The sequence below is a fragment of the Myxine glutinosa genome, chromosome 2 (genome assembly GCF_964187855.1).
Source record: "Myxine glutinosa chromosome 2, kmMyxGlut1.1, whole genome shotgun sequence".
NCBI classification, from domain to species: domain Eukaryota; kingdom Metazoa; phylum Chordata; class Myxini; order Myxiniformes; family Myxinidae; genus Myxine; species Myxine glutinosa.
In genome coordinates this window covers 238,847,273-238,861,251 of record NC_136262.1, presented here as the reverse complement: position 1 = coordinate 238,861,251, position 13,979 = coordinate 238,847,273, and the positions used below count along the sequence as shown (strand labels likewise).

Sequence of the window (13,979 nt, the reverse complement as noted above, 5' to 3'; positions counted from 1 at the left end):
CAATTTAATGTCTCAATGTACTCTGAAATTAAGCATAGAACAAATAAACAATTGGAGATATAAAAAAAAATCATAGAATTATTTTGTTTAACAACATTTCATTTTCATTTTAGACTCAGCAAAGTAGCCACCTTTTGCAGATATAACCGCCGAACACACTCGTGGCATTCTTTCTACAATGGAAATCAAATATTGTTTGGGAAGTTCTTCCCAACACTGTTGCAGAAGTTCCCACAAATGTGTTACACTTGTAGGTTGCTTTGCTTTCACCCTTCTGTCCAGTTCATCCCAAACCAGCTCGATGGGGTTTAAGTCTGGAGACTGTGCTGGCCATTCCATGATTTGAAGCCTACCATCTTGTTCTTTTCCTCGAAGGTAGTTTTGATATAGCCTGGAGGTGTGTTTACGGTCATTATCTTGCTGTAGGATGAACCCCTGACCAACTAGGCGTATACCAGAAGGTATTGCATGGCGCTGCAAAATACTGTGGTAGCCCTTTTGGTTCAGGGTGCCAGTCACTCTGTGCAAGTCGCTGACTCTGGATCCAGCAAAAGAGCCCCAGACCCTCATGCTTCCTCCTCCATGTTTGACAGTTGGTGTCACACTCTGAGGAACCATCCTTTCGCCTACTCGACGGCATACAAAAACCCTGCGTGATGAACGAAAGATTTCAAAATTTGATTCATCGGTCCATAAGACATTCTCCCAGTCTTCAGTAGTCCACTGGCGGTGCTTCATGGCCCAGGCAAGCCTCTTTTTCTTATTTTGCCATCTTAGCAATGGCTTTCTTACTGCCACTCGACCTGTCAAACCTGCAGCTCGAAGTCTTCTCTTCACAGTTGAAACTGAGACTTGTTTACTTCCACCAGTGTTAAGCTGTGCTTGAAGCTGTTGTCCTGTGAGCCGTCTATCACGCAAGCTGATGACTCTCAGAAACTTGTCTTCTGATTCTGTTGTGGCTTTAGGTCTGCCAGACCTCTTCCTGTCAGAGTTTCCTCCAGTTTCCAATATACTACTTCCTGCAGTGCAATATTGTCCAAATAATGCTTCAGAGGGTGTAATAACAGTCTGTTCCAATACTGCTTTTATGCAGACAGGGGGTTTGTAATCAAGTGATCAGCAGAGGTTGGGACACCTGTAGGAATTACTTGCATCAACTTTCAAAGCTTAAATTACTTACATTGCTGCAGAACATCTAAGTTGTTAACCCATTACTTGTTCCCTGAAGAAGGCCTTTTTTTACAATATAACTGTGCAATTTACATTATTTTCCCGTTTTTGCTAACCTAAACTTTTTTTTAACCTCGAGCCGTTTTCTGCTTACCTTTGTACCATTTCAGGTTATTCACTGGACATTAAACTGCGTAAATTTCAATAAAAACTGGAAAAATTGAGGTGTTCTAAAACTTTTGACCGGTAGTGTATAAATTGACTCGGGACCTTACAGCGCATTGGTTATTTTCTGAGTTCAACAATGTTCCTCATTCTTAATAATGTTTGCATTCTCCCCTGAAGAATACAACTCGATTTATTTAAGCATCGGGACTGCTTGTGCCTTTGTCCTTGTCCTTGTGACAAAATTTCATATACTTTATCAGAACAACACATTACCAGCCCTTATCATGTTCCCAGCACCGTGTAAAAACGAGGAATGACAGATATATCGAAGCCCCCATATTGGTGTTCTTGTGAGATTGAAGAGGTGCCTGTGGTTTGGGCAGAAGAGAATATGCTGGCTGAACTGGTGTCGAGTTAAAGGAATGAAAAGTTAATCAGGTGCTTTTTGGTGCAGCTGTTTTCCAAGGGCATGCATTTTCCTCTTTTTATACAGGTGTTGAGGTCTTGTGACACTGTAATAGGGGCAACAAGCAGGTCAATAAACAAAATGTGCCAAAGGAAAAATAGTAGGACAAGAACATACATGTGTCTCAGCACAAGGGTAAGAGGTGAATAGTAAAAGCAAATGGAATACAGTTCAGAGGTATAAATGTGAGAAAACATGAGGTTGGCAGTGGGAAACAGAGTTTAAATCCTGGAGGGAAGAGATTGAGAAAAATGAGCTTCTACGAAGCCATTTTTGGGTCAAATGTGAAGGCTGGAATTTGTGTACAAGCAAACAAAGAATCGCAACAGGAAAAATAAAATTAGGGTGATGGACGATGGGATGAGCCGTCAGTTTGACAGATCCCAACCGGTGGCGGCTTTCATGACCGAGACCGATTTTGTAGGAAGTGCAGGAGCGACTACAAATGTCCGTTTTAACCAGAACCCATTTTTTTCCACAGTGCCCTTCCTTCTCTGTCTCTGCTCTTTAGCCAATTGGATATGCCACCACTCAAACTTTTCAACTGCTTTCCAGCAAGCTTCTTTTTTTTTTTTTTTCCTTAGTTTCTTGTTCAGGGTAATTCTTTCCCATATGGAAATGTCTATAATCACATTTGAAATTTGCTTTAAGCGAGTCTTTGTCGCACTTCTTTGGGCCACTATGTGAATTCCTTCCCCAATCCTCCCCCTCAACTGACAAAATATAGATTTCAGGATCCTGGTGTCAGACTTGTGGACCAAATTACCCTTGATGAGGAATACTTTACTGCTAGGCCTCTTGCAAATATCAGGGAAATTCTCTTTCCTTTTGATATGAGTGATCATGTGAAGATTTTGAGTGTGCAATTAGTCCAGATGCCTAATCTGGAGACCGTACAAAGTGAAACTCTGATACAACCATATGCAGTAGTAAGGCGGTGATGCCGACATTTATTAATTATGAGGACTGTGAGGATGACATGCATGATAAACATTTAGCTTTGTCCGGAAGCTGATTATATTCCCATTCCATAAACTTGTTACCCTATCCACCTTTGCATAGATCTTTGTCAATGCTATCATTCTGAGATAAAGCGCTCTCAAGGTAACATAACTTGTTCACTGTACTTGTTTGAGTTTTGTCTACTACTGTGACGGGCGGGTGGAGAGTACGCAAATCCTGGTCTTTGTTGAAGCATAATACCTCTCTTCAAACTGATGATCACCCCAAATCTCTGTTTCCTGTGCAAAAAGGTTTGTTGTCTGCTGGATGTCAGCAAGGATTTGTGACATGCTCACGGTCATCAGAAAACTGTAATCGTAATCCGAGTTCCCTCTCAAGGAACTTCCAAGCAGGAGGTGGCCTTCGGACCAGCAAAGCCTCTGCTATTTATTATCGACCCATGGTTGTTTGCCCATGCTCCATCCTTTTAAATGCTGAGCGTCAAGCAAGGAAGCAGCACGTACCATTTGTCGTCTTTGGTATGACTCGGCTGAGGTTTGAAACGCCGACCTCCAGGACTGAGCCGACGCTCTAACCATTACACCACTGAGGCTGGATCATGGATCTGGGTCTCACTGATAATAATTCATGGATCAGATTTCTTACTGACAGTCTTGGCTTTTAATGTTGGGAGATCTCTAAAAACCATATTGCTATCAGTTTGAAATTTTTTTCATGTTGAAGGCTCCATTCACTGAAGAAATAGTCCTCATCGAGGCCAGGCCTTAAATAAAATAACTGCATTGATAAATGTGAGGAAAGATAAATAAAAGAAAGAAAATGTAAAGGTGAGGAGTGAAAATGAGTAAGGAAAGCGTATGATTAAAAGTGTGTGATGTTTCTTTGGAAGAAAGAGAGGTTGAAGCTAGCCCCATAGCGAGAGTTTGAGTGAGACAGAAAGTAAGACCAGCAATCCTGACACGGAGAGTGTAAGATTATTCCGTGCACCACTTTAACGCTCCTCAGTCCAAACAGTAGTAATACCCTGGGCGGTTGCTCTCCACAACATACTACCTAAATAATTGAATGTAGCTTCTCCTATTGGCATTTTTGATGGATAAATGCAGCATGGTTCGAATCATTTATTTCTCTTCTTAATAAATATTTGTTTTTTAGCTTGCAATTAATCGTTTTTGATTGGATTCAAAACCTTTTACTTTTGTCTACTACTGTGATTTGATGTTGTCATTGTCTTTTGTGCTTCCATAATGCCTCACTTAGTGCTGCTGCTTGTGTAGGTGTCCTTGTATAGAAATGCAAATGAATTTTGCCATGATGTAATAATTATTACCTTGTTCCTTTACTATTTTGGACTGTCAGCCATTCTGCATCTTTTTTTATTTAGAAATTTATTTTTTGCAGGCAACTGGGAATTACACCTCCAAATAATATTTTTGAGTCATGTTGAGTATTAACGATGACTTTTTGTTGTTCCAAAAAAAAAAAAATTTGGATGAAATTATTTTCATTGTCACCAGTAAATTGTTTTGTCACAAATGTCATTGTTTGTTGCAACATTGAGAATTAATATCGTTAAATTTATTTTATGATTTGTCCTTTAAGCTTTTTTAAAATTTTGAACACCAAAAATAAGCATACGCTTGAGGGTCTCTTAGCAGCTTATGTCCATCTATCTGCTCATGTCAAATAACCTTCAAATTGTTTGTGTTCTTATGGTCATCAATGAAGGCTTGTTCTCCACCTCCCTCCCTCTTCCTAACTCCCTACCTCCCACAAAATAAAACTAGAACGGCACTCAGTAGAGAGCATACCTCCACCTTGTTGGCCATATCACTCAATGGTGAAGAATCGGTTTTAAAAATTCTACTAGCTGGATCCGGATCCAGATCTTCACCAAAATTGAATCGGTTCTTCTTTGTCACACACACAACCTGTCCAACAAGTTTCGTCCAAATCCAACCATAACTTTTTGAGATATCCTGCTATGTATAGTTTTTGGCCATATCTCCCAATGGTGAAGAATCACTTTTAAAATTGAATAATTGTCATATCCAAATCCATATTTAGATCTTCACCAAAATTGAACCGATTAGTCCTTGTCACACACACAACCTCTCCACCAAGTTTTGTCCACATCCGTCCACAACTTTTTGAGATATCCTGCTATGTGTCGTTTTTGGCTCCATCTCCAAATTGAAGAATCACTTTTAAAATTCTAGTAGCCGGAGCCGAATCCGGATCTTCACCAAAAACGAATCATTTCGTCCTTGTCACATACGCTACATCTCTGCCCGATTTCGTCCGAATCTGTCCACAACTTTTTGAGATATCTTGTTCACAAACGGACAGACAGACAAACTAAAAATCGGTCAGAGACCGAGGACTTGCCGTAATGTACTTTTTTTTCAGGGGTGTTGGTTAGAAGGGAATCAGATAATGTTTGACAGTTATTAGTAAAAAAAACAATTTTTGACCTTGAGTTTGACCTTTCAAGGTCACTCAAGGTCAAAGGTCATGGTGCCAAATGAAATGTCGTATGTGACTTCCTATATGTCAGTAACAGTAAGTGTATGCATATCTCTTGTACTTTTAGAGTTATAGTGGTTTGAAATATATTTTAAATGAAAACTTGACCCCCCTGATTTCACATTTTGGGTGACCTTGAGCTTGACCTTGGGCCTAGAGAGTTAAAAATTGGGCACAGTCTATTCCAGGGCAAGGCAAATATGTGTGAAAAGTATGGCGATGCTATGTGCAACGATGTAGACGTAGTACTGCACACAAACAAACAGACAGACAGACAGACAGACAGACAAACCAACCAACCAACATACTTGCTGGAATTTTTTCCGGCAAGTAACAAACAGCCAGACAGGGGTGAAAACATAACCTCCATCCACCTTTGGTGGGAGAGGTAAAAATTTCTAATTTTTCAAACTTTTCTTTTATCTTTAAATACATTCCAATGTCAGGTTAATGCTTTATGCAGCTTAAAACACAGAATAGCATTTGCTGGCCTTCCGACTTTATAGAATTTATTTTCATCAGAAATTCTCAACGCGACTTCCAAGCCGGTATTGGTATTCTTTGCAGCTTTTAATCTAGCAGAGTGCATTTCAGTTCACGGAAGTAACTTCGTTATCTCCAGTTTGCTTTCTCATGATGATTGCTCATATGTATGTGCAGACAGTGTATGCTAGGCGTGCGTACTGATCGCTTCACTGATGGGTTTAATCAAAAGACAGCATGTTTTACTTCACAAATGCATTGCATTTCTATCTGTGAATCTCATTGAGGATGTAAAATGGAGTGAAACCCATGAATAAAAAGTTGCTTTTCCAACACATTGTTGTTGCTGCTGTCGTGGTGGCTGTGGTTGTTGCTAGTGTTCTTTCCTTGTATTATATATTTTTATATTGCTTTGAGATGCATTACTATATATATATATATATGTTGTTTTTTTTTTGTTTTTTTTTGTACTCCTTCCATGTCCTTCTAAAATGTTCCTGCGGTTGTAGAATAATAAATGTTACTGTTGGAATTACTACATTAAAGCTCGCGGTCCCGCTTCTTCTTCTGCAATCCTGGAAACACAGGTTTTTAAAACTATCTGCCTTATTATTAAACCATCACTAATTTTAGTTCCGAGTAAAACGATTATTCGCTTTCCAACGTTACCATTTTTATTATTCTACGACAACAGGAACTTTTTATAATGAAGCATGATGGGCGCACATGGGCGGATGTATGCTTCTCCTTTTAGTAACCTATGTGACACTGACAGGATTGCATTTCTTTGTCTCCAGCATGGTGCGGATCCCAGCAAGAAGAACCGCGATGGGAATATTCCACTCGACCTTGTGAAGGAGGGTGACACAGACATTCAGGACCTGCTACGAGGCGATGCAGCACTCCTCGATGCAGCTAAGAAAGGTTGCTTGGCACGTGTACAGAAGCTTTGTTCGCCTGAGAACGTGAACTGCCGTGACTCACAAGGACGCAACTCTACCCCCCTGCACCTCGCTGGCATGTAGTCACTACTCTGATTATACATGAAAAAAAAAAAAAACATCTTGATGAAATAAATGTCATAACCTTGTGCTCTTCTTACTTGCCTTGCAGCTGGATACAATAACTTAGAAGTTGCCGAATACCTTTTGGAACACGGGGCAGATGTGAATGCACAAGATAAAGGCGGCCTCATTCCCTTGCATAATGCTGCTTCTTATGGGGTATGTGATGCGCTGGTATTAAGCATGATCCTGTGCTCTTTGAGGGCCTTTGATCACAGAGAGGCCACTGCTCTTGAGGAAGGTTACAAGGCCTAGGTTTTTTTTTTGGTTTTTTTTTGTTAAATGAGAAAGTAAATGTTTCCAGAAATCACGTTCTTGCTAACCGTGAGTATCTTGTTTGATTTCACCGAATTTCATCCACCATCTCCACCCTCACAGCACGTTGACATTGCTGCCCTGCTCATAAAATACAGTGCCTGTGTTAATGCCACCGACAAGTGGGCCTTCACACCTCTTCACGAAGCCGCACAGAAGGGCCGGACGCAGCTCTGTGCCCTCCTCCTGGCCCACGGTGCCGATCCTAGCATGAAGAACCAGGAAGGACAGACTCCGCTGGATCTTGCCACGGTGCGAGCCTGGGTTTTGAGCAATCAATGGCTTTTTGTTCTGGGTAGAGTGGAGTTTTGGATTTGTCTGCAACAGAATTTGTCCCGTCTTGGCAAGTGCCGACTTGTGAGAGTAAGATGCCACTGTCTCTGAAAAGCTTCCTGTGAAGGAAAGGTGAAAGCTGATAAACTAATATGAGTTGTGATTAATTTGTGTTTACGAATGATATCCTGCTTGAGATAGATAGGGGATCATTTCTTTTTTCAAGCAGTTTCTCTGTTCTACTTGTAATTGAATGAAAATGAAATATTTTAATTGTCCAAAATAACCCTAATTTGCTCTTAACAAAACACGTTCCAAAACGAAACATTTTGGAATGATAAGAAAAGACAATGCAGAATTATCAGATCTGACATTTAATGCAATTTTCATATTCGTACTATGTATAAATCTGCTTGTGTGTTTGTGCGTTTGTTTGATTCGTGTGCACGACTAAACCGCTGGATGGAATGAGTTTATATTTGGTGGTTATACTTGGTGGTACCCACGAAGGTTTTAGGCATTTAAAATATTTTCTAGCTGAGGGTATTCAGGGGTATTTTCTATGTAAGTGTGTATAGTACACAATTGTTGTGCTGCTACCCTACTGTTAATTCAACCTTTCTCTCACATGAGCCTCGCTCTTAGAGAAAAAAAAAGAAGGTACAACAACTTAAGCAACTAGAGAGTTCATCGAACACCTTACCCCATGCGATCTTAAGATAAAAGACATGGGAAGGATCTTTTAAGCTCTCACTTTGTGTTTCTAAGCACCATCTATATTTCCTCCGAGTTGTAATTTTGTCTGAATCTCGATATTCCCCAAAGCATGCAATGCAGATGGCATATATGATTGTTTGAGATGGTGTAATATTTTGTCTAAGTACTGCTAAACTGGGCGTTTTTGGAAGTGACAAGAAGGTGATTCATTATGCCACTGCTCAAGTATATAATTCAATTGAAATTTAAAAAAGGTTTGACTGTTGAGGGGGGAAGTGGGTGGAAAAAAAGTTTTCCCCGGAAGGTTGCCGCCATTGATGCACCATCTTTTGCTCCGCCTTATTTAACAAATTAGTTATTTGTGCTTGTAGTCTGTGTCCTTTATGATGTACCTCAAACCAGAAAGTTTTTGTTTGGGATGATTTTCAATTTTTGACTGCCAGACAGGCAGACACAAAATGTTTTTTTGTTTTTTTTACTCCTCTCTGCGCACGTGCGATCAGGGATGAGATTCCATACAATTTGCTAAATTCAGTCAAAGTACTGCTAACCTGCAAGTTGATGTTCCGATTTGTTAAACTGCAGGCTCGTGTTCCCATTTATTTTCTATCATATTGAAAATATAACATTCAATTGAAATTAAGTTATTCCTCCATCACAGACTGACATCTGCAGACAGACAGGCAAGTGTGAACGAATTGCTTCACCCCGCTTTGCCCATCGCGCACATGGGGTATATATATAAAATAATAACCACCTTTAGAGGCCATTTTTCCCCGCTAGCGGGGGTTGGCCTTTTTCGGGAACCGTGGTTGTTGTTGTTTTTTGGTCCCCTTTTTGAAGCAATGTTTTACGGCTGGATGCCCTTCCTGACGCCAACCCTTTTTGCCGCCTTTAACGACAAACAGGGAATTACCAGTGAACTGGTACTCAATTAGCCGACCTCGGAAGGATGACAGGCTGAGTCAACCCCCCTGGTGTTAATTCAGCGATCGACCGGGATTCGAACCCAGGATCCTAGGATCCTAAGCCGGCACCCTAGCCGCTAGCCCAACACCAGGGATAATGAAAGGGTAATGAAAGGGAAATATATTCGCCAATTTGACGAAGTATTTTGCAAGAAATGGATTGCTGGCATCCAAGAGAAGGTGCCAGTAAGGCTTGAAAGTAGCCTTATATCTCAAACTTGTTTTAATCTTGCTTAAAGTAATTATTAATGCATGTTTGAATAAATAATTCCAATAATTTAAATAAATGAAATAATTCCTCTTATTTGTAGATGATATAATCGGCGTTTTAATATTTGGTGCAAAACCTCTTCCAGCTGTCCCAGGAAATAAGTCTGTGTAACAATTTCACGCACGTGTCTGATTCTTCTCGACCTGTGGACTAGCGAATATTAGATCCACTTGCACTCGCAACTTTTCATTAGAAATAGTGTGCAACGGCTTCCTGTTGTTGCCTTTGTTGGGATAGCAACGTAACTTTTGAGAAACGAAAGGCATTGCAATCTTTTGGTCAAAGAAGAAAGTGAAAATGGATCCACATTTTGATGGTCAGAGAAAGAGAGACTTTGGAATCTCCAGAATTGCAATCTATGGGATCCAAAAGATAATTTGCAGGAAGGACATTTGAAGCATGGATAATGGAAAGTTGTTTGCCATTGTAAAGTGATGGGAAAATCATTTTATTTTATTTGACGTCTTGTTATTGCTGTGTTTAAGAAACATAACATAAAAGGCATTTTGAAACAAATCAGTGTTTCATTTAAAGTATCTGGGTAAATCTGGGGACACTAAGTAAAGGTTGTACAATGTAAGGCAAAGTACCGTATTTGTTAATTATTGAGGAGAGAATTGAAGCTTTATATACGTGGAATGTGTGCAGCCCTCTTAAGTTGGATGGCCACACATGTGGTTTTTGATGTTGTATGAATAGGTTGAGAACCCCTGTTTGTGTGCATATACGACACCTCTTCCACAACTGGTCCTTATGACAGAAGTCCTCTAATCCTCAAGGAGTGTACTTCAGTCCTATCGTACCCACTCCTCTTTCTTTCACAGGTACTTTTTGGATGGGCAATTTCCTACTTGGTAAGTTGCAAGCATCATTCCTATCTAAGAAAGGTCAAAAACAGATCCCTTCAACTACAGACGATCAGCCTTCTGCCCATCATAGGCAAAGTAATGGAGTCCATCATGGCAGCCAACTTCAGACACCATCTCTTCTCTAGCTTGGTAATTTCTTGTGTTGTGGCTTCTGATGTGGCTTTCATCTGGGATATGTCACGCATTGTGATACTGCAGCAGATGGACTCCTAAAATCACCACATGCAAGAGGTTAGGACCATATCTTTGGATGTCTCTCAAGCCTTTGATACCGTCTGACATTCCGCATTGGTGATTTATATGTTTTAATTTTGGCTTCAGATCCCCCTACTCAATTAGTTGTCTGATTTCCTCTGAGCCAAAACAGCGGTTAGCTCTTGATTGTCCTTTTCCATTGTATTTACCTTCAAATTGGGGTTCCACGAAGTAACGTCTTAGACATGTATTTTTCTTGATCTATATCGTTGATCTATCCAATTCTCTTGAAAACCAACTTTACTGTTGTGACGATTACTCCATCATGTGCAGAACGCTACATCACACATGTGAAGAAAGGTTGGCTGCTGTTGAATCCCCTTCATTAGACCTGGACAAATAGGTGGCTGCTCAACTACTTGGAAAATGGCATTTAATGCTGGCAAGTCACATGCTCTTACACACACTCCACAAGATCGGCAATTAAACTGTCCAATACACTTCTAGGCACAGTCCCTGGAACGTATTGGCCTCACTATTTCACCATAACCTTTCATAACTTTTCTCGAGAGAATCACAGCATCAGGTTTGCATCAAAGACAAGTCACCGTTCGTCTTCTCCTTAAAGCTAAGGCATTCCAGAGATGCATGGAACTCATCATGGTGAAGCACATCACTCATCTTAATGGAGTATGGCTTCACACTTGATGCTGGTCTCCTCACTTTGCTCCTCTTAAGGCAGTCAAAAAGCCCTTCTCTTGTGTACGATTGGTATATCTGGGTAAGGAGCCAGATTCCCAAGCACCGTCACTCTCCCACCGGCGACAAGTTGGTGGACTCTCTATTTTATACAAGCTTACATCTGGCCTTGCTCTTCTTTCCCTCTGCCTTCCCAAGCCACCCCAGGTCACACATGTTCCTCTAAAAATGCCCATCTGTTCACATATTGAAATTCTGAACTGGTTGCCCACCTGCAATCATTCTTCCTCTTATTCTTCCGATTGTGGAATAGTCTCCCTGTGCCCAGTGTCTTGTCCTCCCTTCAGTCTTTCAAATTTACTGCCCATCACTACCTCATGCTCTCATCTAGGATCTTGTAGGAATGAGATTATGCGAATTGTTTTACTCCGTATTCATGAGGGGTATTCTGGGGAGTTATTGTATGCAGACGATCACGCTGTTGTGATGGAGATTGGGTGGGAGATACAGGAAGTTCTGGAGTAGAGGAAGGAGGCATTTGAGAAACATGGGCTGAAAATGAGCATGGAGAAGAAGCAGGTGATGTGGGTTGAGCAGTCGAGAAAATAAATGAATATCAGGTTAATGGGGAAGGTCACACAAGGAAATAAGTTTGAGTGTTTTGGTGGAAGAGTGAATGGGGTTGGTAAGTCACAGGCACAAGTGCGGAGGAGGATTCCGGGGGTGCGAATGCGTGGAGGGTGGTGGAGGATGTAATGGCACACAAAGATTTCAAGGAGATCGAGAGTAAAGGTTCTGATGTCTTGAGTAACACTGGCCTATCTTTAAGGTTTGGGGACGGTGGCATTGACATAACAGAGAGACAACAACAGAGGCTGCAGGTTTGCGAGAACAACTGGATCAGGATTGTGGGAGTGAAGAGGGAAGATAAAGGGAGAATAGATGAACTGAGGGAGGAGATTGGTGTGCAGATGAGCTTTACGGGGAGATTGGTGAAATACCGGCTGAGATGGGTTGCACATTTGGTGCAGATGGGGGAAGCGAGAATGGCAAAAAGAGCGGATAGGTTGAGGGAACAAGGTAGTAGGAAAAGGGGTAGACTGTAAATGAGATGGGAGGATTGTGTGAAGAGGGATTTCAGTAAGGTGGGGGTAGTTGGAGGACAGAGGGGAGTGGAGGAGTATCGTGGTCAAGGCAGGCAGGGGCTTGGTGCCATTGGACATCACTCCTTATAAAGGGAAGAGGAGGAGAACAACAACAGTATACTGTGATATAACAATCCAGGCACAAAAATTCCAACTCGCGCCAATTATTAAGTGCAGATAGCCGATAGTCAAAGATCTCCCCCAAGGATGCAGAGGAGCACTGAGCTGCTTATATCCAACTGTGGTACTTCAATGTGTGGAGTCCCATCTGTGCCGCGATGGTGAAAAAGGAACTCTATGTGCAAATATGATGTCCAGGTCGCCGAAAGCAGTCGGCAAAAATAAATCAAAGTAATGGTTCTTGTCAGAGTATCCTCGATGCCAAAAGACAGGAAAATGTCAAACCAGAACGGCCGAGTGTTTGAGAAAACAAGAACTCGGCAAAAATGTAGTTCGGTCATATGTAGAACGGAATGTTAAACCAAGCAAATTAAGTCCCAGCATTGCTCTCTTCATAAGAACAACTCAAAGATATGTAGAATTTGGAAGAAATCCTGTTGAGCCTGCCAAGGTATCAAAATGCCACCAAAGTCTAGGAGCTTCTCTCTGCTAGATCACCAAAGAAGGAACTCTCTCATTGGTTGTGAAGTGGAGCCAATAAGCACTGACTATGAGACAGTCATGTGATGTATGGACTGGAAAGGTTTGCTCATGCTCAAAAGTGTCGAAATCAAGTCACTACAATCACTTCTATGTATGCCGATTCTTCCGCATTCTGTTCCACTTGGGGTCATGTTTACTCGTTTTTGTTATTTCTCCTTTTCTTCTTGTGTACAGTCGTGGCCAAAAATATTGGCACCCTTGCACTTTTTTCAAATAACTCGCAATTTTCTCGAACAACAAGTTGAAATTGACAAAAGTATTTGGTGTCCACAATTCTTTATTTCACTGTTAATATTACAGAACCTTTGTTTTTTTTTATTCAAAACTTAATATATCCTTTTAAATCAGAAAATAAAAAGAAATGGCATTGCCAAAATTATTGACACCTTTGACTTAATATTTGGTAGCACAACCTTTGGACTAAATAACTGCAGTCATGCACTTCCTATAGCCATGAATGAGCTTCCTACACCTCTCTACTGGCAGTTTGGCCCACTCTTGTGCAAACTTCTCCAGTTCTCCCATATTTGAAGGGTGCCTTCTCCCAACTGCTGTTTACAGATCTCACCACAGGTGTTCAATGGTATTTAGAACTGGACTCATTGCTGGCCACTTCTGAACAGTCCAGCGTTTTGGTTTGGACCATTCTTGGGTGCTTTTTGAAGTGTGTTTGGGGTCATTGTCCTGCTGCAAGACCCATGACCTTTGACAGAGACCCAGATTTCTGACACTGGGTTGAACATTGCACTCCAAAATGCCTTGATGATCTCGTGATTTCATGATGCCATGCACACATTCAAGGCACCCAGTGTCAGAGGCAGCACAGCAACCCCAAAACATCACTGAACCTCCATGTTTGACTGCAGGGAAGGTGTTATTTTCTTTGAAGGCTTCATTTTGTTTTCTGTAAACATAGAGATGAATTGCTTCACAAAAAGCTCTAATTTGGTCTCATCTGTCGACAGGACATTCTCCCAGAATGATTTTGACTTGTTCAGGTGTGTTATGGAAAATCCAGTCGGGC

At 41.1% G+C, this 13,979-nt stretch overlaps 1 protein-coding gene across 1 annotated transcript in view; it reads left to right on the top strand.

The window, feature by feature from the left end:
- TNKS2 (tankyrase 2) overlaps positions 1-13,979 on the top strand; it is a gene marked incomplete in the record, with an annotated part of 278,608 nt that overhangs the window by 234,667 nt on the left and 29,962 nt on the right. Inside the window, 3 exon segments of the mRNA XM_078772377.1 lie at positions 6,574-6,793; positions 6,890-6,999; positions 7,219-7,407. Of these exon segments, the coding sequence (XP_078628503.1) occupies positions 6,574-6,793; positions 6,890-6,999; positions 7,219-7,407 (519 nt within the window).